This window comes from Pleurodeles waltl, chromosome 3_1 (genome assembly GCF_031143425.1).
Source record: "Pleurodeles waltl isolate 20211129_DDA chromosome 3_1, aPleWal1.hap1.20221129, whole genome shotgun sequence".
Lineage (NCBI taxonomy): Eukaryota > Metazoa > Chordata > Amphibia > Caudata > Salamandridae > Pleurodeles > Pleurodeles waltl.
The window spans coordinates 483,392,183-483,418,013 of record NC_090440.1 but is presented as its reverse complement, the minus strand read 5'-3'; the positions used below and the strand labels follow the sequence as shown (position 1 = coordinate 483,418,013).

At 48.3% G+C, this 25,831-nt stretch overlaps 1 protein-coding gene across 2 annotated transcripts in view; it reads right to left on the bottom strand.

Annotated features, from left to right (window-relative positions):
* The window catches only part of CHD2 (chromodomain helicase DNA binding protein 2), a 1,519,436-nt gene that overhangs the window by 541,499 nt on the left and 952,106 nt on the right, over positions 1-25,831 (bottom strand). For both annotated transcript variants that reach the window (XM_069222751.1, XM_069222752.1), the window contains one exon: positions 11,195-11,236. In XM_069222751.1, the coding sequence (XP_069078852.1) occupies positions 11,195-11,236 (42 nt within the window). The remainder of the gene's footprint in view (positions 1-11,194; positions 11,237-25,831) is intronic.

Below are 25,831 nucleotides of genomic sequence, written 5' to 3'. Positions count from 1 at the left end.
CTACAAATATTTGCTATGGGTATATTTCCCAGGAAAGCCACTGTAGTGCCCTGTTTACGGGTGGAGTGTGGCCTGGGACATGAATTTAGGTCTCTTTTGGCTTAAGTACAGCAGGTCTGGATGCATATGACAATCTTCCTGACAAATCCTGCCTTTTAAATGGTGTGTAACTTTGAGGTTGTGAGACAGCTACAAACAGCTGCTGTGTTTTTCAAATAGATTTAGTCATATCTATGTAGCACAAAAGAGCACACGTAACGTCAAGTGTGTAAAATACTATTTCAGTTATTGATGTAGATTGTGGAAAAAAGACAGGAAGTTCGATAGATTGATTGAGGTGGAAAGGGGAGCCCACCATGGGCAGAAACTTAGAATTGGTTCTAAGAACCACTTTGTCTTTGTGGACTTGGAAAAAAAAGTTCTTGAAGGGTGAGGGCCTCCAAGTAACATAAGTAATATGAGGAAGGCAAACGTCCAAGAAAGGAAGTGTAGAGGACATGTAAGCAGTGGCTTGAAAGGGAGCCCATCACTCTAGTGAAGACAATATTGAGGTTCCAGACAGGTACAGAGAGCACCCCTTAGTGGAATTACATGCTTAAGGCCCTCCTTGAATACTTTAGGAACAGGGATTTTAAAGAGGGAATAAAGTTCCCTATTCTGCATATATGCAGCAAAGGCAGCTAGGTGTAGCTAGGTGTGACTGACTTGAATGCCAACGCTGACCTTTGAAGGTGTAGGAGGTAACAAATAATGTCCTGCATTGCAGGGGTGAGCGGACTGATGCTGCATTGGGTATAATAGTGAACAAAGCATAGCAAGTGACTCAGGTGGACCTAGGCTCTTCTCTGAGATGTCCATGCACACCTGCGACAACCCAAGTTAATCAAATTCTAAGACCTCAGGATCCAAATCACTAGGTTGAGCTGCCTGGATCCCTGACCTTGTTGGGGTCTTCAATGACAAACCAGTTGGAGAGTTGGACTTGAAGTGTCTCTAAGTCAGATTTGTGGTCTTCACTATGAACCCTAGGCTGTGTAGGAGGGTGACAACAGCCTGTGTGTCAGTCAGGAACTCCTGTCTGCTTGCACTGTTGATCAGCCAGTATTGGTTGGGGTAGACATGAATCCATCCTCCCGACCGCAAGGTGAGCAGTTACTACACTAAGCACTTAGTAAAGACCCTCTGGGCCGTGGTAACTCCAAAAGATGGTGCTTTGAATCAGCAGTATTGACCACTTAATATGACACGGATGTAGCCATGAAAGCGTACTTCAAGTTGAGGGTGGAAAAGCAGGAAATTGCCTTTCTGCAGCAGGGGGCTGACATCCTGTAGTGTGACCAGTGTTCTGACACGATGTATCTGTTAAGAGGATGGAGGGATCTGTCCTTCTCCAGAATGAGGAAGTATAGGGAGTAGATGCCTTTGCACTAGTGGCGACGAGCCATTGGCTCTATGGCTCCTTTGGACAGGAGCACTTGAATCTCCTCCTGTAGCAGCATAACATGTTCTGGGCTGAGGGTGTGGGTGCTAGGAAGAATGTTTGATGAGGTGGTGATGAGCTTTAGGCAAAAGTAGTGCTCGATGGACAAGACCCTCTGGCCCATGGTGAACTCTGTCCAGTGGGTTAGAAATCCTTGTCTCCCCTCAAAAGGTGCTGGGAGATGATGGGTATTAGGGACAAGTCAGTTCCTGGAGGAAGCAGCTCCCTTACTGAGTGTAACTCTGCCTGTGCCCTTAGAGCTATTCCCTCTAAAGAAGCCTTACATGAAACCCCTGTCACCCTGCTAGAGACAGACATGTTGTTGATTTTGGTAGGAGTGGATAGGTTCTGAGAAAGTGGCTCATGAGCCCCCTCTTTACTGTTGCCTCCTGTAGGAAAATGGCTCCCTGTTGCAGTTACCCCCCACTTTTTGCCTGATGCTGAATTGACTGAGAAGTGTGCTGGGACCCTGCTAACCATGCCCCAGCACCAGTGTTCTTTCACTAAAAATGTACCATTGTTTCCACAATTGGCACACCCCTGGCACACAGATAAGTCCCTTGTAAAAGGTACCAGCGGTACCAAGGGCTCTGTCACCAGGGAAGGTCTCTAAGGGCTTCAGCATGAGTGTGCCACCCTTAAAGACCCCTCACCTAACACAAGCATACTCCATTGCAGATTGTGTGTGTTGGTGAGGAGAAAAAGGCAAAGTCGACATGGCATCCCCCTCAGGGTGCCATGCACACAAAATACTGCCTGTGGCATAGGTAAGTCACCCCTCTAGCAGGCCTTACAGCCCTAAGGCAGGGTACACTATACCACAGGTGAGGGCATAGCTGCATGAGTAATATGCCCCTACAGTGTCTAAGTCCATTCTTAGACATTGTAGGTACAGTGTGGCCATATTAAGTATATGGTCTGGGAGTTTGTCAAAAAACAAACTCCACAGCTCCATAATGGCTACACTGAATACTGGGAAGTTTGGTATCAAGCTTCTCAGAATAATAAACCCACACTGATGCCAGTGTTGGATTTATTAAACAAATGCACACAGATGGCATCTTAGAGATGCCCCCTGTATTTTACCTAATCCTTCAGTGCAGGACTGACTGGTCTGTGCCAGCCTGCTGCTGAGAGACGAGTTGCTGTCCCCCTGGGGTGAGAGCCTTTGTGCTCTCTGAGGACAGAAACAAAGCCTGCACTGGGTGGAGGTGCTTAACACCTCCTCCCTGCAGGAACTGTAACACCTAGCAGTGAGCCTCAAAGGCTAAGGTTTAGTGTTACAATGCCCCAGGGCACTCCAGCTAGTGGAGATGCCCGCCCCCCTGGACACAGACCCCAATTTTGGCGGCAAGTCCAGAGGAGATAATGAGAAAAACAAGGAGGAGTTACCTAACAGTCAGGACAGCCCCTAAGGTGCCCTGATCTGAGGTGACCCCTGCCTTTAGAAATCCTCCATCTTGGTTTTGGAAGATTACCCCAATAGGAATAGGAATGTGCCCCCCTCCCCTCAGGGAGGAGGCACAAGGAGGGTGTAGCTGCCCTCCCAGACCTAAACACAACCCTCAATTTAGTATTTAGGGGCCCCCCAGAACCCAGGAAATGAGATTCCCCCAACCTGAAGAAACAAGAAGGACTGCTGACCTACAAGCCTGCAGAGAAGGAGGAAGACGACAACTGCTTTGGCCCCAGCCCTACCGGCCTGTCTCCAACTTCGAAAACCTGCTCCAGCGACTCATCCGACAGGGACGAGCGACCTCTGAAGCCTCAGAGGACTGCCCTGGACTACATGACCAAGAAACTCCTGTGAACAGCGGCCCTTTTCAAAACCAGCTACTTCTTTGCAACAAAGAAGCAACTTCCAAGGACTTCACGTTTCCCGCCAGAAGCGTGAGACTCTACACTCTGCACCCAACGCCCCCGGCTCGACTTGCAGAAAACCAATACCTCAGGGAGAACTCCCACGCGACTGCAAGCCCGTGAGTAACCAGAGAGGACCCCCCTGAACCCCCACAGCAACTCCTGCAGAGAGAATCCAGAGTCTCCCCCTGACCGCGACTGCCTGTAACAAGGGACCCGACGCCTGGAACCAACACTGCACCCACAGCCCCCAGGACGTGAAGGAACCGAACTCCAGTGCAGGAGCAACCCCCAGGCAACCCTCTGCCTAGCCCAGCTGGTGGCTACCCCGAGGAGCCCCCCCTGTGCCTGCCTGCATCGTTGAAGTGACCCCCGGGTCCCTCCATTGTTTTCAATCTAAAACCCGACACCTGTTTGCACACTGAACCCGGCCGCCCCTGTGCCGCTGTGGATGTACTTTCTGTGCCTGCTGGTGTCCCCCTCGGTGCTCTACAAAACCCCCCTGGTCTGCCCCCTGAGGACGAAGGTACTTACCTGCTGGCAGACTGGAACCGGAGCACTACTGTTCCCCATAGGCGCCTATGTGTTTTGGGCACCTCTTTGACCTCTGCACCTGACCGGCCCTGAGCTGCTGGTGTGGTAACTTTGGGGTTGCCTTGAACCCCCAACGGTGGGCTGCCTATGCCCCAAACTTGAGACTTGTAAGTGTTTTACTTACCTTCAAAACTAACCTTTACTTACCTCCCCCAGGAACTGTTGATTTTTGCAGTGTCCACATTGAAAATAGCTTATTGCCATTTTTACAAAGACTGTATGTGATTTTACTTTCATTCAAAGATCCTAAAGTATCTAAGTGAAGTACCTTACATTTAAAGTATTAACTGTAAATCATGAACCTGTGGTTCTTAAAATAAACTAAGAAAATATATTTTTCAATATAAAAACCTATTGGCCTGGAGTAAGTCTTTTGAGTGTGTGTGTCTCATTTATTGCCTGTGTGTGTACAACAAATGCTTAATACTACCCTCTGATAAGCCTACTGCTCGAACACACTACCACAAAATATAGCATTAGAATTATCTACTTTTGCCACAATCTTACCTCTAAGGGGAACCCTTGGACTCTGTGCACACTATTTCTTACTTTGAAATAGTATATACAGAGCCAACTTCCTACACCTCCGAAAAGAGCCACTGCCAGAAGGGACCTGTAAGGTGCCCATGGCCTTGGAGATCTCCTTGTCTTTCTTGCTTTTCTCAAGAGATGAGTCAACCTGTGGTCCGTAGAGGTGTTCGCCATCGAACAAGAGGTTGAAGATGTGCTTCTGCACCTCCAGCTTGAAGCCAGACATGAGGGTCCGGGAGTGGAGCCGCAAAATGACCTTAGTATTCACTCCCCTGGTGGCAGTATCAGCCACATCTAAAGCACACTTAATATTGGCACAGGAGATGGCCTTGCTTTCCTCAACTAGCACTTACAAACTTTTATGATACTGGTCAGGGAGACGCTGCAAGAGCCCATCCATCAACTCCCACTGGGCTATGTTGTACCTGAAGAGGAGCCCTCCTAAGTTGGTGATGCGCCAATGTGTGGCTGCACCTACTGCTACTCTCTTGTCTACAGCAATGATCCACTTGCTCTCCTTGTCAGGATGCGGAGCTTCCCTGGTAACCTGAGCTGCTGTTCTCTTCCTAGTGGTGGTGTCCACTAGGGAGTCAGGTGGCACATGACAACTGATGTAGAGCGGGTCAGAAGGGGGGTGGTTTGTGTTTTGTCTCAATAGCATGGCCATATGATATTTGACCCTCTCCTTAGATATCTCTGGGGCAGACTTAATCATCCCCTTGAGCACTAGGAGGTACTGTACAGTTAACATCATCTTGGAGAGTGTCTCCACCAGGAATCCATGTTCTTCAGATGGGCACACATGTCCATCCTATGGTAGAGAGTCCCGATTTGGATAACGGTGTGGTACCCTGTAGTATCATCTAGGGGGGAGGCCTGGAGAGGGATGTGGACTAAAACAAGATCGGTCAGCGGGTCTGTATCATAATTCTCCTATCGATCTCTTAAAGCACCAGTGTAAACTGAGGCAAAGTTCTCAGCTGGAGAATAAAGGATTGGGCTGCTGGTGTCGGAGTAAAAGTCTGGAGAACCCTGAGGAAAAGACGTAAAGGGTGAGAAACACGGAGGTGGAGAAATGGTCAAGAAATAAAAAAATGGAACATGAAGGACGTATCAATAATGGCCGATGTCTGAAGCAGAGGGCCTTCAGGCAGAGCTTTCTCTTCATCACACTGAAAAATTCAGTTATTTATAGCTGAAACCCACCATGAAGAAGTATGCAGAATTATGCAGAAGTATGTCAAAAAGATTAGGAACCTACAGGATAATGCTCCACTAGAATAAAGATTTGTATCAGAGACACTCTTGGCCAGAGCAAAATCCAAGACATAAAAAACATTAATAAGAAATAGTTATGTTTGGGGAAATGGTAACAGTCTCTAGAGAGAACTGTCTGAGAAGATGTGATCAAAGAGGATTTTTTTGCCACAAAATTTGGGAATTTTCACCTGAAAGTAGCCTTCAAGAAAAAAAAATAGGAGCTCTGCCTGTAGTGGTCATGGTTCCTGTGACACATTTGCATGGCAGACTGGCATTACCGAGCATCTGGGATGAGAATATGCCCTTGAAAAATGGTAAACAGCTTCATGTGAGGCTAGCAGTGATAAGGCAAGACATAGTTGTGGGACTCAAGTGAAGTTCGACAAATGAGGTGTGGGCCTGAAAAAGATTGGTGTATGATGGCGGAGAAAGTGTTCTAGAATTGTAGAGTACTGTCTGAAATTTTTGAAGATATAGGGGTCATTGTAATACAAGCCATGGTGAAAGGTTGTTTTTTTGTTCATGGATGGTATCTCTGGGAATGGGCATTTCCTACTCAGATGGAGACATGACAATCTGGTGGGAATGATGCATGGACTGATGCCTAATCCTTCACTACTGTAAGAAGCTGGCTCTGTATATACTATATCAAAGTGAGATATAGTGTGCACAGAGTTCAGGGGTTCTCCAGAGGCTTGCCAGAGGCAAAAATAGATAATACTAATGCTCTATTTGTGGTAGTGTGGTCGAACAGTTAGGCTTATCAGAGTGTAGTGTTAAGGGTTTGTTGTAAACACACAAGCAATAGAAGAAACACACACTCAATGACTTACCTCCAGACCAATAGGATTTTAAATAGTAACATATGTTTTGTTAATTTATTTCTAGAACTGTAAGATTCAGTTTGCAGTTAAGTACATAAAATAAAAGGTACTTTGCATATATATAATCAGGACTTTGAATGGGATCGACAATGTATACAGTTTTTTCTTAAAATGGCCAAAAGCTATTTTAAAAGTTGACACTGTGCATTTTTCAACAGTTCCGGGGGGGGGGATGAAAAGATAGTACAGTTTTGCAGGTAAGTAGATGTCTGACCAGGGGGGATTAGAGGAGCACTGGAGGGGCCACAAGTAGGCACCAAACACATACCCTCAGCGGCACAGGGGGGGCCGGATGCAGGGTGCAAAGAGGATGTCAGGTTTCCAATGGTGGTCTATGAGGAGACGCCGGGGGTCACTCAGAGGCTGCAGTCGAGGTCCACAACTGGTCGGACAGGGAGGAGGGCCGCCTGATGATCAGCCTGGGGGCTGCAAGTGCAGTGTGTTCTTTAGGCATTGGATATCTTCGTTCGGAGCTCGCAGTCAGGGGGGTCCTCGGGATTCCCTCTGCAGGCGGCATCGTGGAGTGGTGGAGAGGTCAACCCTCGGCAAGGCTCTTGCTAGCAATCACCTGAGGACCTTCTCTTGCTGGGTGGACCACCTGTACATGGGCCGTAGGCGTCGGATGCACAGGGGTCAAGACTCAAACATCTGGAGTGAAGTGGGAGTCCTTGGTTGGAGGTTTCTTCAGACAGAGCTGCTGTCCTCGAGAGTTCTTGGTCCTTTTAGGTGCAGGGCAGTCCTCTGGAGTTGGCAGAGGTCGCTGTGCCTACTGAATGCGTCGCTGTTCTTTTTGCCGGTTCTTTGAAGCAGGAGACAGGCCGTGGGGCTGAGGACAAAGCAGTTGTCGTCTTCCTTCTTCTCTGCAGGGGTTTCAGCTTAGCAGTCCTTCTTCTTCTTGTAGGTCACCAGGAATCTGGTAAGTAGGGTTCAGGGAAGCCCACAGGCCAGGAGACTCAGCCAAACCTGGGGGAGTCTTCCTAGTCTGTCAGGCGAGGAAGAGTAGGAAAACAGGCTGTTGGTTGAGGGGCCTACTCTGCCTTACATCCTCCTGTCTAGGTCATTCCCTTTGGGGAATTGACCTACCTCAACAGTGATAGGACCAAATCTGAATTGCTTCTTGTCTGTATTTTTAGTTCCATCACCCATCCTTTTTATCTTGGGGCTAGAGGTATCCACCTCTGCTAATCCTAGCTTAGCCAGGGTCACCCTAGCTTACCCAGAGAGGTTACCCACAGCTGGAGTAACCCCACCATGACCAACAGGGTCAGTGGGTCTATCTTGCTATTTAGCATGTGGTCAGACCACCCTGCCAAGGACAGTGCAGCCATAAAGGCTAACACCTAGTAGAGGCCACTGCTGTCAGTGCCCAGAACCACACCTTTAGCTCTTAACCAACAAGGGAAGGGGCTAAGTTACAGGCTTTTTGGGGTTCAGGGTGCCTGTCTGCTGTGGTAGAGTGGGGGGTTGCTACATCTTGTAGTAAACACCCTCCTTCCACTCTGTTAGCTGAGAAGCCACCCACTCATGCTTAACAGTTGCCTGACTAGTCAGGACTTCTTGTGGGTCAGGTTGGACCTTAGCAGTGCCACTTTTGGAGTTCTCCCCTACTAGAGCAGAATCTCCTTTGCTTACTGGAACCTTGGCTAAAGGTTATCCACCTTTCCTGCACTGTTTTTTCTTCTTCTGGGGCCTACCTTTTAGACACTGCAGGGGCAGTACCTCCAGAATCCTTGGGAGAGGGTTGGTACTGTACCATGGGTGTCGGGTGCACCGGGGTCAAGACTAACGCATCCGGAGTGAGGTGGGAGTCCTTGATTGTAGGTTTCTTCAGACAGAGAGCTGTCCTCGGGAGTTCTTGGTCCTTTTAGGTGGGGGGCAGTCCTCTGGAGTTCGCAGAGTTTGCGGGGCCCGCTGGATGCGTTGCTGGTCTTTTTGCAGGTTCTCTGAAGAACGATGCAGGCCAGTAGGGATGGGGCCATAGCAGTTGTCGTCTTCCTTCTTCTCTGCTGGGGGTTTCAGCTTAGCAGTCCTTCTTCTTGTAGGTTGCCAGGAATCTGGTGAGTAAGGTTCAGGCAAGCCCTTAAATACCAGATTTAGAGGTGTTACAAGGGTTGGAGGGCAGTAGCCAATGGCTACTGTCCCCGAGGGTGGCTACACCCGCCTTGTGTCCACTCTCTTTGGGGAGGGGGGCACATTCCTATCCCTATAGGCCCCTGTCCTCCAAACCAAGATGGAGGATTCTGCAGGGAGGGTGTCACTTCAGCTCTGGACACCTTAGGGGTGGTCCCAGCTGACGTGGCCACTCATCCTTGTTTTTCTTAAGTTTCCCACCGAACTGGCAGCCAAAAGTGGGGCTTTGTCTGGTGGTGGGCATATCCAGTAGCTGGAGTGCTCTGGGGCCTGACCCTTTGAGGCTCACCTCCAGGTGTTACAGTTCCTGCAGGGGGAGGTGTGAAGCACCCCCACCCAGAGAAAGCTTTGTTTCTGGCCTCAGAGAGCACAAAGGCCCTCACCCCATAGGGTCAGAAACTTGTTTGCTAGTGGCAGGCTGGCCCAGACCAGTCAGTCCTACACTAGAGAATTGGGTAAAATACAGGGGGCATCTCTAAGATGACCTCTGTATTCATCTTTTAATAAATCCCACACTGGCATCAGTGGGAGGTTTTTGTGCTGAGAAGTTTGATACCAAACTTCCCAGTATTCAGGTAAGCCATTATGGAACTGTGGAGTTCGTAATGACAAACTCCCAGACCATATACTTAATATGGCCACACTGCATTTACAATGTCTAAGAATGGACTTAGACACTGTAAGGGCATATTGCTCATGCAGCTATGCCCTCATCTGTGGTACAGTGCACCCTGCCTTAGGACTGTAAGGCTTGCTAGAGGGGTAACTTACCTATGCCACAGGTAGTGTTTTGCAGGCATGGCACCCTGAGGGGGATGCCATGTCGACTTTGCTTTTTTCTCCCCACCAACACACACAATCTGCAATGGCAGTGTGCATTTGTTACGTGAGGGGTCCCTTAGGGTGGCACAACACATCCTGCAGCCCTTAGGGACCCTCCCTGGTCACAGGGCCCTTAATACCACTGGTATATTTTACAAGGGACTTATCTATGTGCCAGAGGTGTGCCAACTGTAGAAACAATGGTACATTTTTAGGGAAAGAACACTGGTGCTGGGGCCTGGTTAGCAGGTTCCCAGCACACTCTCAGTCAAGTCAGCATCAATATCATGCAAAAAGTGTGTGTGTTGGGGGGGTGTAACTGCAACAAGTGCAAGTTTGCCAGTTTCCTACAACTACCTAGTATTCAGCAAGATAAGATGCAAACCTACTTATATTATTGATTATCTACTAAGGCCTGAATGTAGTAGTTTGTTACTTGACTGCTAGATTGTTACATCTACAATATAACAATAAAACAACTTGAAAAAAATACTTTAGAATTTAACTTTCATGCACTATAATGGTGTAACAAGGGTACAAATGATCATAGCTGGACGATTACAAGGAGCTGAATATCTTACGTGTGTGTTCTGTATTTGGCAGCAAATAATATTGCTGATGAATGATTAATGAGGCTAGAGATATGTTTTCAGAAAATGTAGTCTATGACTCCAATTTGCTGTCTATGACTCCAATGTGCATGTAAATGCTCCAATAATACTGCAATACTGTTGTATCACTGATTCATGTATTTGGCACTATCCATAAAAAAACAATAGGAGGAGGGGCTGGGCCCGAATGTTTTCTCAAAGACTGTCCTAATTGGCTCTTAAACCAACATTTTCTTTACTTTGGGTAGAGAATATATGGTGATCAGGGTAATCACATTTGTAAAGATTTTTTAACTCATAAGCATAATTTAGGCTGTCTGTTAAATCAGTTGGCCATTTGCACTCAAAGTATGGATCACTACTTTTATATCTTTTTTTCATATTGGTTAATATTTTGTTTGGTGTGAAGAGGCGAGGTGTGATGTGATGTAAAAATGTGTTTGTGGAATGATCAGAAATGCAAGTTGTATACTAAATTCTACTCTAGATGTTCTCTGATCACTGTAAAAGAGCAGAAGTTAGCCTGGTCACATTTGCTGGGGGCTTCCCGTGGGGTGTATTTCTTTGTAAAATTAAATAGTAATTCTTTACAAAATGACTTAAGGACTGGTACTGTGCCTGTTTTTCTAAAAACCCACATATAAATGTAATCCACATTTGTGAAGTAAAACATTTCATTGAAATAAAAACACTTTCTCAAAAGACCATATAGGTGTTTCTTTCATCCAAGCAGGTAGCCACTTTAAATACCAATAGCCTTAATGTATGATCAATCTAATTTAGCAACATTTTTGACAGTGGCAGGTCATTTTTCTCTCTTCCATGGACTTGCAACTTACATGAAAAGCAAAGGCTGAAAAACAGAGAAAAACACAACTCTATTTACATCAATGTCTTTAATAAAATGGCAGCAGCAGTCCAGTACTCAGAAAAGTCTTTGTATCCAACAATGAGGAGGTGGGTATCTAACTTCTCTGCATACCAGTTGCTAATTAGACATTCTTAAGTAATGCACAACTCACCGTTCTAAGGGAGAGCCAAACTTCTTATAAGCCTTGATAAACCTAAAGTTGGTACAAAAACATCAATTAGAAACTGGAGAAAAAAACAAGACTTGACAATTTACTTGCTGATTTTCATTGACATATTCATGGCTTAGACTAATGCTAACGCATTAACCAGGTTAAAAATACTGTTCATTCTTGTATTAACAAAATTCTCTCAGTATAGTCACTATCACAATGAGATATCAAGACTGCAGAATTGTTAATGATGTTTGATATCTTGGCCACTTTTCTCAATTCTATATACACTGCAGATAATTTACAGCTAAATTTGAAGATCAAATACATAGATTATCAACAGATGCTGAGACTATGCCTGGTGGAAAGATAGTGTGGCCGAGGATGATCTAAATAGCAACTTAAGTAACTGTTTTCCTTTAAACATCAGCTTGCGAAATGCTGCTCGTACAGCAAACTAGCACAGAATGTTGGAACAAGCATACACTTAAACAGGTATTGTACCTAAAGCTAAATGCTTAAGAAATATTTTACACAGCAGTGGGAATACCTTATCACAAACAGACAGGATTTGTTTTCAAATTCAAGCCAAAACATATCCCATGCTTCTTTAAACTCACAAATATATTTCAATAATTATAATTACTAGTCAGATACCAGTTTTATCTATAATCCTTTGCAGCAAAATGCATTGATAAGTCCCTTCTACAAAACAGGTTTAGGAGGTTACAGGGGTTTTTCACCTAGGTTTGACAGAATGAAATGCAGGGATTATCTCTTTGAGCCACTTAGACCGCAATAGATGGGCAGACCTAATCGTGGTTACTTGGTACCAAATACTTAAAACACTGAAAAAAGTTCCAATCAGGTGATGTCACTAGAATCGTATCTTGCAACTGTGTTCAATGAAAAGCTCAAATTTGTCAAATTAGAGTTTATTTTTAAATTATACCCACATAGATTAGTTGGTTATCTGTAACTCCATTCTCCAGTGTTGGTATATATCATATGATACATGTGCTTGAAATATTCCCTATCATCAGGCAGGGAATCGCCAGTAATTTCAAAATAGAAAGAAACAGTGTTAACATGACAGTACGTCCAAGAAGTTTTTTTTAGAAGAACATCCACCTCATTTAAAACAACCCAAACTTTAGTCAATGAAGAGGAAGTGTTCAGCTCTCCATTCTCCCTAGAAATAACCATAGCTCAGATTTTAATTCATGTGTGATGATGTAAGATTACTTAGTGAGCCTCTGACTGGGGAGGAGGGAAGGTAGCATGTGAATATATGGACAATACCAATGCTGGAGAACTGAAGTTACAAGCAAGTCACCAATTTATTATCAATGTATTCTCAAGCACTGGATCTTTCATAGATATCCATGTTTGAATCTGAATAGCAAGCAGTATCACACAGTGAAAAACAGGAACCAGACTCACCTCTAATGAAACAGATTGTGTAGTACTGCTTGACCCACTAAAGCATTGGCTGCTAAATTAAGATCAAATCTAAATGTTTGGTAAACATATGCCTAACATCCAATGTGGCCACTTGCCATATGTACGGTAATGACACTCATGCATAGAGTGCAGCTGATGCTAACATGCTTCTAGTGGAATACCCTGGCACCCATTGCTCCAGGGAACTATTTTCTTTATTGTGGCAAAAGGTGATGCAGGCAGCAGGCCATGCCCTGTTTTGGTAGGGGGTCGATGTCTGAACAAGAGGACTGCCTGAACCCCAGAGGACCCATATTTCCAGTGGACAGCAACCCTGTCCAGAAAGAAACTCCAACAAAGTGTAGTATATTTATCTCCCTTCATTTGTATTTGTTGTTGTTTTACTTTGTATTTGTTATTTTATTTTAAATTATATTTCTGGTAAGTGTAATACTTGGTATGCTCTGTTCACCCCTGCTGCTCCTAGTATTGGATGATCTAGAATGTATGGTTAGGCAGTTGAAGACTGAAGGAGCAGCAAGGAGGTGTGGCTGGAGTTTTCTGTAACTGCATCTTGAAAAATAAAGAAATCCTAAGAAGTAGTTTCCGTCTCATGAGGATTTTCTTCATCATCCTTATAGGAGCTACTTCACATTGGCGTCGAGGATGGGATACGAACCCACAAGGGAGTCCTGCAAACTCTGCACCCGATGCCCACAGCCCGTGTCAAGGTGGCCCACGGGTCCCCAGCCGGTCCCCAGGGGATTCTGACCAAGTGTCCACCCTAGGTTGACCCCCTCCTGGCCTACACGACGATGCCTGCAGCCTAAATCCCAAGAACACTCCTGACCGTGAGAGAACCGGATGAAGATTCCTGAAGCCTAAATGTACCCCTGCACCTGCCGACCCCTAGCCTTGGAGAATCCGACCACTGATCCCAGCAATGATCAGCAGGCGGCCCTCCACCATGTCCAACCTGTGGTTTTCCGGAACCGACTCCTTGGACCTAGCCTGCAGCATCTTTGTGACCCAGAGGACCCCCTACTGAAAAGCATTAGGAGTCCGACGCCTTGTTTGCACCCTGCACCCGCCTGCTGAGGTGTGTTTAGTGCTGACCTGTGGCCCCCCCGGTGCTCATCTAAACCCCCCCCCACCCTGTCTGCACTCCGAAGACTTGGGTACTTACCTGCAAGCAGGCCTGATTCTGAGTGCCCCCAGTCTCCATAGGACTCCATTTTATATCTTGCATCACCTTTGAACTCTGCACCTGGCCGGCCCGTGTTGCTGGTGGAGGTTATTTGGGGTTAACTTGAACCCCAACCTGTGGACATCCTAACCCTCAGAGACTGGAACTGTAAGTCTTTTAGTTACCTCAAAACTGTACTAACATTTCTTACCCCCTAGAACTGTTTCAGTGTCAACTTTTAAAACAAATGATTCCTATTTTCACGTAAACCTTTTTACTTGCCAAATTGAAACAAAGTGGTGTTGATACATATGCTTGATATTTACATACAAATGTACTTACCAGCAAACTGAATATTGTGGTTCTAGAAATAAAGTAACAAAATATATTTTTGCTGTATAAAACACCATTAGCCTAGAGTTAGTCATTGAGTGTGTGCTTCCTTTATTGCCTGTGTGTGGACAACACATGCTTTGCATTAGCCTCTGATAAGCCTAACTGCTCGACCACACTACCACAAAAGAAAGTATTAGTATTATCTACTTTAGCCTCTGTTAAGTCTCTGAAGAACTCCGGGACTCTGTGCACACTATCTAAATACACCACCAGCTTCTTGCATCCTTCTTAGCCCTTGAATGGGCACATAGAGTCCCCCTCTCAGATGCCCTTGCCGGGGGCCCCACCAGACCAATAGCTGCCCTACAGAGATACTGACCATATCAAACCAGAATTAAGGGTCCTCTAATGCTGGTAAGCAGCATGATCATATTTTTCCCGGACTTTAAATGAGAAGTACAATGACAGTGTTTGTCTTTCTTAGAGACCAAGAAACAGTTCTGTATCAGAGGCCTGAAGTAGTCTATGCTGTTCCCAGCGAGCCTGAAGGTCCTCACTCCTGATGGGATGCAATTCTTCACCTCCCCTAGAGATGTTTAGGACTGGATGGAAACCCACTCCGACGCAGGACCGAGCTGGAGATCTACAGCCAGGGAACCTTGACAGCGGCCGCACAAGAGGATGCGCCGAAACTCTAGACCTGGTGCCGACTTCCTGGCGGAGAAGAACCAAATGATCCTCAGAAAGTGGATGGAAGGATGGTGGTATATGTGGTGGTGCGGATTCGAAAGGGAGGGAGTAGCCCTTCCGAATGATTTGCAAAACTCACCCGTCCGTGGTGATATGTTCCCAATGGGGCAGGTGATGGTGGATTCTGCCACCTACTGGCCAGGAGTGAGGGGATGGACTAGGAAGGTTTGGAGGCTGCTGCAGGGGCAGGGGTGGACTGGACAGACCTCTGGTTCCCTGACCCATGATCACGCGGGATTCCACGCCCCGGGCCACGCATAGGCTGTCCAGGGTGCATGGCCCGGTGGCTGGGTTGAGGACGCGACAGGGCACCTCTTCCGTGGCCACGAAAGGGACGAAAATCGGACTGTGGGGGGCGTGTGGTGGCAGAAAGGCCAAGGGACAGAGCCGTAGCCCTGGACTCCTTGAACCTCTCTAAGGCCGAGTCCGCTTTGTCTCCGAAGAGACGGGTGCCATCAAAGGGCATGTCCACGAGTGACTGTTGGACATCCCCAGAAAAACCAGAAGTACGTAACCAGACATGGCGCCTCAAGGCCACTGTCGTAGCAACCGATCTGCCTAGAGAGTCGGTCGTATCCAGCCCACAACGGAGGGTGAACTTCGCCGCGTCTCTCCCATCTTTGACTGCTTGGGAGACAATAGCACAGTCCTCCTCCGGTACCTGCGGCAGGACTTGCGCAACCGTGTACCACAGGGAGTGGGAATAATGGCCCAACAGGCATGCAGTGTTCACGGACCGCAGCGTGAGGCTGGAGGAAGAAAACAACTTCTTACCAAATTGTTCCAGCCTTTTGGATTCCCTATCCAGGGGATCGGAAGGGAACGCGCCAGAAGAAAAGGACGCCTGGATAACAAGACTCTCAGGCGCAGGATGTTGGGAAAGGAACTTCGGGTCGTTCGGTGCAGGCCGATGGCGGCAAGCGATTGTCCTGTTCACAGGAGACCGTGTGTTGGGTTTGGACCACGTACCCAAAAGGACGTCAGTGAGGGCTTCATTAAATGGGAGAAGGGGTTCAGATGTAAAAGCCCCAGGCTGAAGCACCTCTGTCAGGAAGTTAGACCTGACTTCAAAAGTAGGTAGCTCAATGCCAAGGACCTCAGCTGCCCTACTGGCCACCATACCATAGGTAGCTCCCTCCGCCGTAGCCACAGTAGGAGGAGACAGCATGCCAGAGTCAGGAGAAGAACAATGGCTTCGCCCAAGTCCTGTGCCCTGTCCATAGTAGGGTCTTCCTGGTACTCATAAGGGTCCAGGGACCCCTCCAATTCCTCCCCGTATTCGAACCCATAGGAAAATAAGTCAGAATCCGACCTCGGGCGAATAGGGCCCACTGAAGCCGATGGTGGCGTCGGCCGCCACCGCTCCGACTCAGAGTCATCAGGGATGAGAATCGGGTCGATGTAGATAGTGGGCACTACCGACATCGAGAACGTTGCTAAATGACCCGGCGCCGGGGAAGATCTTGACTATGTGACCGGCGTCGATGCGGATCTGCAGGCGACCTCGGTGGCCGGGGCCGAAGCCGCCGGCGTGGAACCCGAAGGCCCCTCGGCCAAGCCCCTTGGACCCGAAGGCGCCGTATCGGGGTCGGCACGCCCAAAGATGAGGCGCATGGCCTCGAAAAACTCTTTGAGTTGGGCGGGGTCGTCTGGCTACGGGAAACTCAGGGAAGCGTGGAGCTGACCCAGACATAGGCTCCAAGGACGGAGGCCTACTTCGTGGACGCTCGTCCCGTGTCGGGTCGATCGAGCGATGGGGTGAAGTCAGAGAGCGATGGGACTTCTTCACCGACTTCTTTTTCTAACCATGACCCGATGATTTAGATGAAGACGAGTGGTGGTGGCTCCGCGACCGATCTTGAGACCTTCCTCTCGAGCGAGATCGAGACTTACGCGGAGTCAAGTGCCGGGCCACCATCAGCTTTAGGGACCGCTCCCTCAAAGCCTTCAGATGCATCACCCGGCACTCGGAGCACGACTTCGGGTCATGGTTGCGCTCGAGGCACCACAGACAGACACGATGAGGGTCCGTCACCGACATCATGCAGTGACAGTCCTCGCACGGCTTGAAACCGGTCTTCGGGGACATCCTCGACGCACCAAAGTTCACACCAAAAAATGTCGACAAAGCGGTCGAATTCGGCCCAAAAATAGCAGAGGGTAGATCTCTCTCGGATCAGCGTGTGGCGCGGAAAGAAAAGAACCGACGTCACTGCGCGAGGGCGGCATCTATATACTACTCCCAACATCATCACGGCGACCACGATGCCTGCGGAGTCGACCGACGCCACCTACTGACGAGCAAGGGTACTGCTCGAAGAAAAAATCTCTGGATCCAGTCTGACGTCTGAGGGAAAATTCTAAGGTAAGGAATCTCCAACTAGAAGTCTCTATCAGATATAGGCATAGAAAAGGTTTGAAAACAGTGCAAGTGGCAATACCCATTAGTGACCATAGGGGGAGCAGAAACCATATAGTAAAACAATTGAATGCAAACACAGGACCCCAACCTAGGTAGGTAGAATGTGTAGAGGGGCGTTGGGAGTACTAGAAAACCACAGAGGTAAGTAACACAGTAACCCCCCCAGCGACCAGGAAAGCAGGTCCCTTGCTTCCGAGTAGAGGAGGCTGTTATCCCAGTGCACCTTATGGATGCCTGCCTCTTGTGCTGCCTTAGGCTCGCCAGTGTGGGACAGGTTTTCTGTTCCATACTGAGTTCCTTCCTGGTGGCCTCCCCCCCTGCACCCAAGAGCTCAGCTGTGTCAGCTCTGAATTCCTCTGGTGTAGGTTCCACTCAAGGAGTAGATTCTTCTCCCTCAGGAGTTGAATTCTCACCAGAGGCTGGAGTAGGGGGTACCTTTTTACCCTTTCTGCTCTTTTATTTAGGAGCCTCCTGTGCCACTGTTTCAGGCTCCAGGATGTCTTGCTCCTTATGTTTCTTGGCCTGTGCTCAGGTGAGGGCAAAGATATGCCCAGGAATGCCCAGCATTGCTGCACGGGCCTCCAATTCCACTTCAGCCCAAGCAGAAGTCTCCAAGTCATTACCTAGCAGACATTCTACAGGTAGATCAGAGGACACTACAACCGTTTTGGGGCCAGCTCCCCACCCCAGCTAAAATAGATAACTGGCATGAGGTGGCACAAAGTTTTATTATGAGCATCAGTCAATTGGTACTTCAGACCAAGTAGGTGTTGCTCAGGAGACAAAAGTTTTTCAGTCACTATGGTGACACGGTCACCTGTGTCCCTATAGGCCTCAGCCTCAACTCAATTGATTAAGGGATGCTGCCTGTACTTGGTCATATTAAGGGGACAGACAGCTAGGTTGGCAAAGTCAATGCCCCCATCAGAAACCAACAGAGCCTCATTGGTCTCTCTGACTAGCCCAGAACCCACTGCAGTCTCCAAGGTAAGCCCAGCTACAATTTTGGACTGACTACTGTAGTTGTTGTTACCACCACTAGTGCTATTGCTAGGGGCACTAGGAGTAGAAGTGGTGTTAGTGGTGGGATTGGTGCCTTTCTCAGAACAGGAGCTGTCCCCTGTACTATGGGCTTTGTTTTCACAAATGTAGCACCAAGGGTTCTTCAAACTGAAGGAAGAGGATTTATTGCCACCCCCAGAGGAGTTTTGTGGGCCCGATGAAGACTTTAGTTTCATCTTTGTCCCCACCCTTATCTTGATGCTTACCCGTTTCCTTCTTTTTGTGGTCACCCTCTTTGTGAGTTTTCCTACTCACCCTGGTGCAACCCACTTGTCTGCCTTCTTTCCCAATTCTTGGGGAGAGGTCAGATCAGAAGCCACCAGGTACTGATGCAGCTGATTAGATATACAGTTATTCAAAATGTGCTCTCTCAGAATCAAATTGTATAACCCTGGTAGTCACTTTGCTCCAGTGCAACCAGCCTTCCAGAGCTTTAACTGAGCAGTCCACACAATCTATCCAATCTTGGGAGGACTACTTTCTGGTTTCCCTGAACTTAATCCTGTATTGTTATGTGGTCAAACCAAAACCATCTAACAGTGCACTTTTTAGAGCTGTATAATTGTCTGCATCTTCCTTTCTGACAGTGAGAAGTTTGTCTCTGCCTTCGTCAGAGAAGGAGAGCCACAAGATTGCTGCGCACTGCTTCTGGGGGACCTTCTGGACTTTACACGCCTTCTCCAAAGCAGTGAACCATTTGCAGATGTCATCTCCCACCGTGTAAGTTGGGACTATCTTGCTAAAGTTCCTAGAATCATAAGAGACCTCCCTGATTCTGGTGTTCCTAAAGCTAAGGTTGTTGCCACCTTGGTGTGCTAACCCCAAATCCTGTATTTCCCGCTCCACTGCCAAGGCCTCCATATCTAGGGCCAGATGTTGCTGCTGCAGCCTCGGCTTGGCCTCCTACAACCCCTGTTTCCTAAGTTCCCTATCTAACGGATCTTTCCCTGAGGTGGAACAGTGGGTCCCCTCAGATACTGAGGAGACATGAGTATGGACAGAGGAGGACCTATCCCTCCTCCTGGGGACTCCTGGACCAAACCCCTAGGGGTAAAGGTGGGCCTACTGTCATGTCCTCCCTCACTACCTGCAGTGCTCCCAACAGGGCTGCGGTGTTCCCCAGGTTCTTCCTGACCCTTCCAAGTGTAGCCTAAATCTACAGTGTCTAGAACTGGAGGGTCCGTTTCTACTTCTTCCTCCTCCTGGCTGCCTGCATTGTCCTGGTCAGCCTGGAGAAGTAACCCTAGAAGCAGACTCTTATTGGGATTTCTACCAGTCTTCCATTTTCGAGAGGCACACATCTCCCTCAACTCTTGGAAAATAAGACCCTCCTAGTGAGAGTCTGGGGCCTGAGAGTTGTGCTTAACTGAAGATATGCTTGCTGAAGTGGTGTAGATGTACCTAACTACTCTAACAACTAGGTTCCCTAGGAGAGTTTGGAGCAAGGGCTATGCTAGACCCCTATCTTACCCAAACTTAGGAGACTAGAAATCCTGAAAACTAGGAGCAATGTGTACCGGAAAGCTAGTCTTTCCTGTGGAAAGGGGTTGGTGACAAAGTGGTAAGGCAACTGCAAGTGTCTTATCCCACCGCTGCACCACCAATGTAGGAAGCTTGGTTGGTGTGTGGTGAGCACCTATGGTGCTATCACCTTATACCAGGTCCAAGTATCCCCAAATAAGTGAAGTGTAGGTAGTGTCTAGGAAGCCAGGGCTCTCTAGAGGTAGTTGTGGATGAGCAGCCACGACTTATCTAGGAGAGATGCAAAGCTTATGCAATACCACTATAGTCACACAGAACTTACACACAAGAAAGAGGCACACAGTTTTACAAAAATAAAGGTACTTTGTTAGGGTAACAAACACTAAAATACTGTATAGGCAATACCCCAACTAGAGGTAATTAAACACACTATTAGATACACATTAGCAATCAGGAAATAGCATAGAAAGCTATAGGCAATGGTAAAAGCAATAGTTAACAGTGAGGGCCCTAGGGGAGGGCCAAACCATACACTAAAAAAGTGAAATGTGAAAGGCAGTCCCCCACCCAAGGAAGTGAAATCAGTAGAGGGGAGCTGGAAGATCTAGGCACCCTAAGAGGTTAGTACTAGAGTGGCCCCTAGCGACAAGGAGAGAAGAGGTAAGTACCTGGTTTTTCCCAAAACCAACAGGACTTTGGAAAAGGACTGTGCGAGACCCAGACAAGAATGGAAGAAACCAAAGGTGGATCCTGACAGAAGAGGACCTTCAAAGGAAGGGGAAAAAGTCCAGTTCGAGTTGGAGTGTCCGGTTGTGGCAGGAGCCACTATCCACCCTTCTTTGGATGCAGGAAAAGGTCAATGGTGGATGAAGAAAGTCACCAGTGCAGCACAGGAGCAGAAGAGGAGTTCCAGAAGTGGTGCAAGTGATGTCCCACGCCGGCAGTCGTGATGCAGTCAGTGGTGCTGGAAAACCACCAAGAAGCCTTGGCAATTGCAAGAGTCGGAGAAGAAGGTTTTGCAAGGCTGAAAAGGACCAGCATGACTGAGGGGACTCGACCCAAAGAGGGGAGTACGAGCTGACCCTCAGCAGCTAGGAGAGTCACAAGAAGAGGATGCAACCCTCACAGGCGACACACGGCAGTAGGCACAGGAGTCGTAGTGAGGTCCACTCAGCACACCTGAAGAGGCGTTCCACGTCGCTGAAGCAGCAGACAGAAGACTGTGCTTTGCAGCACGGAGTGCTGGGGCTACACGCAGCCTGAAGATTCTTTGGAGGAGGAACAAACAAGCCTTGGTATGTGCAAGAGTCGGGGTGCACTGGTGTACTGTCCTGCAAGGAGAGGCAGGGGCTTACCTTCTCCCAATTTGGAAAGCTGGTAGAGAGGACCAAGGGGACCACTCCAGACCACCACCTGTGATACAGGATTCACATAGTTCTGGAGAAGAGAGGATCCAATCAGTCGGTCGTTGTTGCAGTTGGTGCCTGCTGATGCAGGGGAAGGACTCCTTCACTCCAAGGGAGATTCCTTCTTACTTCTTGAGCAGGCTGAAGACTCGTCCCCCTCATAGGATGCATAGCCAGGGAAATGTTGTAGTTGCTGGAAAGAGAAGAAGAAACAATGTTGTAAAGCAGAGTCGGCACTGGTGTTGCAGATTGTCGGCTCCTGGAGGGTCCAGTTGCAGTCCCGGTGGCCAGAAGATAAAGTAAATGATGCAGAGGAATCCTGCTGGAATCTTGCACATCGAATCTGAGTACCCATCCAAGAGACCCTACATAGCATAGGAAGGGGGATTGGTTACCTAGCATGGTGACCACTTATCAGAAGGGAGCTGTGAGTCACCTGCCTGACCTGGCCACTCCGATGCTCCCAGGGGCCTCGGCCCACCTACGAATTAAGATCACAGAATCAAGTAGCAACCCGGAGGAGCTCTGGGCACCACCCCTCACACACAGGTACCTGCACCCTGCCCTCTGGGCAAGGAGGGCCTACCATAGGGGTGACTTACAGTGACCTGGTACAGTGACCTGTAGTGAAAGGGAGTATGCACCTTTTAACGCAGGCTGCAATGGCAGGCCTACGGAAAATTTAGCATGTGCTCCTATTGGTGGCACAATGCATGCTGCAGCCCATGCGGAACCCCTGGAGCATCAGTGCCCTGGGTGCCTAAGTAGCATATACTAGGGACCTACATGGGTGCACCAATATGCCAATTGTGGGGTGTGCTAAGTCCTAAGCAATCAAATTTAAAGGGAGAGACCACATTCTCTGGAGTCCTGGTTAGCAGGATCCCAGTGAACACAGTCAAAACACACTGACAGCAGGTACAAATTGGGGGTAACCATGCCAAAAAGAAAGTACTTTCATACTAGGTGTTTTTTTGAATTATTTTACATAGACTCAAATGGTGCCTTCTTGAACCCTGATAATACCAGACTGAGATTTCACTGATGTGGCAGCACTGATTCTGTAGGGAAGAGCAGTCTTTCAACTCAATAGTGTTCTTGCGTAGACACTAAGGGCCTCATTCCAACCCTGTTAAAGTGCCTTTCGTACCGCCAACAGGTTGGTGGTACGAATCGCCATATTATGACCGCGGCACACCGCCGGACCGGTGGTTTACCGCCATGGATGTCCCGGCAGTTTACCGCCATGGATGTCCCGGCGGTTTACCGCCATGGATGTCCCGGCGGTCAGAATCCACCAGGGCAGTGCTGCTTGCATCGCTGCCCTGGGGATTTTGACTCCCCTTACCGCCAGCCTAACCATAAGGCTGGCGGTAAGGGGAGTTGTGGGGCCCCTGGGGGTCCCTGCACTTGGCATGGGCAGTGCAGGGGCCCCCAGGCACAGCCCCATCGTGATTTTCACTGTTGGCCTGGCAAACAGTGAAAAGCGCGACAGGTGCTGCTGCACCTGCCGCACCGCCACATTGCGGCCGGCTCCATTAGGAGCCGGCTGCAATGTTAGGGCCGGCGGCTGGAAACACTGTTTCCGTCCGCTGGCCCAGCGGGAGGTCCAAATACGGCCGACGGGATTGCAGCCGCATGGGCGGCCGACTGGCGGTTCAGCCTTGGCGGTCGGCCTCTTCCGACCACCAAGGTTGAAACGAGGGCCCACATCTCACTACCCCAATCAGGTTGCTTGTCAAAGTGGGTTTCAATATCAGTGACTCTCCTGTCTATGATGTGATATATGTCCAGGAAGCAGTTATCTCCCCCTTCAAGACTATACTTCCACACTCATGGCCCCAACAGCTGTATTTACCATATCTACAGAGAGTCTGATGTCAGCCAAGTCCTTCAGCAATTTGGAAAGGGCCGAGTCCTGCATGTCCAGTGCCGTCAACATGTCCGAGGGTTGTAGTATCGCCTGCAGGTGTTTGGCCACTGCTTCTGAAAAGAGCAAGTGTCTCATGATATTAGCTGTTGATAAATATCATACAGGAGGAGTTACTGATGGCTTATAAAATGTGACCACTATCCTCCAACACTCTAAACGAGTCAGGGCATTGGGCGGTTGTCGCACCATTTATTTTGCTGGCCAGTTATCATAGACAGAGTTCGATAGAGTTCATGAAGCAAGAGCTGTTACTGTGATCTCATCACACTCTCCAAAATGCTCTTTCAGTGTTGGAATACATTTGATCTCATTCTAACATGGCTGCCGTAGTTTAAGACTACAGTACTATTTCTACTGGGGTAGTAATACTTCCGTGCCGGATGAAACATTAATTGGCTTTTTGGATACTTCTACCCTTTTTAAACTTACCTTATTTTTGTAACCCCACATAGAGCCACCTTGCTGCTCAGCCCATGGAGTTCCACTAACTAATTATGTGCTCTTCAGGTATTGTTAGACGGATCTTACTGACACTTGTATAAGAGATTATTTCCAGTCTACCACAGCAACCAGTGGTTTTGGAGTCAAAACCTCCATCATTTCCTTTTACGCTCTCCCAGGGTGAGCAGTATAGGATGCTCAGTGGACTTCTGAAAGGCACAGCATTCTATTGCTGAAGGCCACGTAAAGAACTCCGCCACACTTCATGAAGATTCCAAGGTTTGGCGGAGACATGCTAAGGGTTGCACCCAGGTCAAACAGGATTACTTTATAAGCCCATCAACCCATAATCCAACATGATCAAAGTCTTAAATTCATCAGCAGAGTTTAGAAACTGTGACTACTGACTTGCAGATGACTTGAAAATTTGCATCTTATGACTTCACAAGGTGTGACTATCCGTATCATTTGTGGACGACTTAAAAATAAAATGTGCTTCTAAAATCTGTGTGATCGTGCAGGTCGAAAGTACCAATAATGTGATTTAGCACAATGGGAATAAATTTATCTCAGGATAGGCCCTCATTACAACCCTGGAGGTCGGTGTTAAAGCGGCGGTAACACCGCCAACAGGCCGGCAATAAAAAAAATGGAATCATGACCATGGCGGAAATCGCCAACACATACAGCCACTTTAACACTCCGACCACCACGGTGGTAGCAATAAACACCGCGGCTGTAACCGCCAACAGCCAGACGGTAGACAAGGTTCCGCCCACTGTATTACAAGAGGCTTATCTGCCACCTTTTCCGGGGCGGTACCAACGCCATCAAAAGCACGGCGGAAACAGTGTTCTGAAGGCAAACGACTCACCTCTCGACACTCAACGAAGAACCAGGACGCCATGGAGCCCGAGCTGCAGGCCTTCCCCATGCTGGTGTATCTGCTCATACACCAGGAGCACCAACGCCGGCGACAACCACAGTGAGTACCGCATCTAGCACACAAGGGGGGGGAAAGAGAGTGACACACACACGCAACACTCCACCCCAACCCTCACCCCCAACATCATACACAAAAACACATGCAACAACATTACATATACACCCCGAAATCCTCTAGAATAACGCATGGACGAAAGGAATGGAGTCAAATGAGTGTAATATTAGAAATACTTAGAAATATGTTCAGAAATCAAAAACAGTATTTACAATATATACAAAAGGTGGGACAATGCCCACCCAAAATGTCCGTGGCCACTGGGCCAAAACACATAGGCCAAGCCCACACTTGACTACTGCCTCAATATGGAGAGAACACTGCAGGAGCTTCAGGTCGAAAACACACAGGCACCTCCGGAGACTGGGGGTGGGGGGCACCTCAGCCGGAAGATGGTACAACACCACTGCTCCTGGAGGGGGCTCCATGCCCACTGCTCGGTCCTGGGAGTGCAAGGCCACAGTCTCTTAAGTGGGTGGTTTGCCCACTGCTTGGTCCTGGGGAGTGTAAAGCCACATTATCTCTAGTGGGTGGTTTGCCCACTGCTTGGTCGTGGAGAGTGCAAGGCAATAGTCTCTCAAGTTGGTAATTTGCCCACTGCTTGTTCCTCGGGAGTGCAAGGCCACAGTCTTTCTAGTGGATGGCTACTTCCACTGGTTCTGGAGGGGGCCTTGTGCCCTGTGTGCTTCATCCTGGCAAGGAGGGGCTGAGTGGATACCTTCTTCCACTGGTTCTGGAGGGGTCTTTGTACCAAGTGTGCTTCATCCTGGCATGGATAGGGTGAGTGGATGCCTTCTTCCACTAGTTCTACAGGGGGCTTTGTGCCCAGTGTGCTTCATCCTAGCAAGGAGAGGCTGAGTGGATGCCTTCTTCCACTGGTCCTGGAGGGGACTTTGTGTCCTGTGATGCAGCACATGGGGCGTGTAGTGATAGGTGTGATGGTGATGGAGGTAGTGGATGAGGATGTAGTGCATGGAGGTGTGAGTGGAGACACAACTGGGAGGGAGGTAGACGAGAAGGAGGAGGGGGACACAGTGGAGGCAGGGGATGTTGGTGTGTCTGCATGGGGATGGTGCTTGTGTGCGTGCCTGTGAGATGAAGCGTGGTACTTGTGTTTGCCTGAGCCACTTCTGTGTGTTGATTTGTTGCAAATGCCTTTCGACACCCTGGATGGCA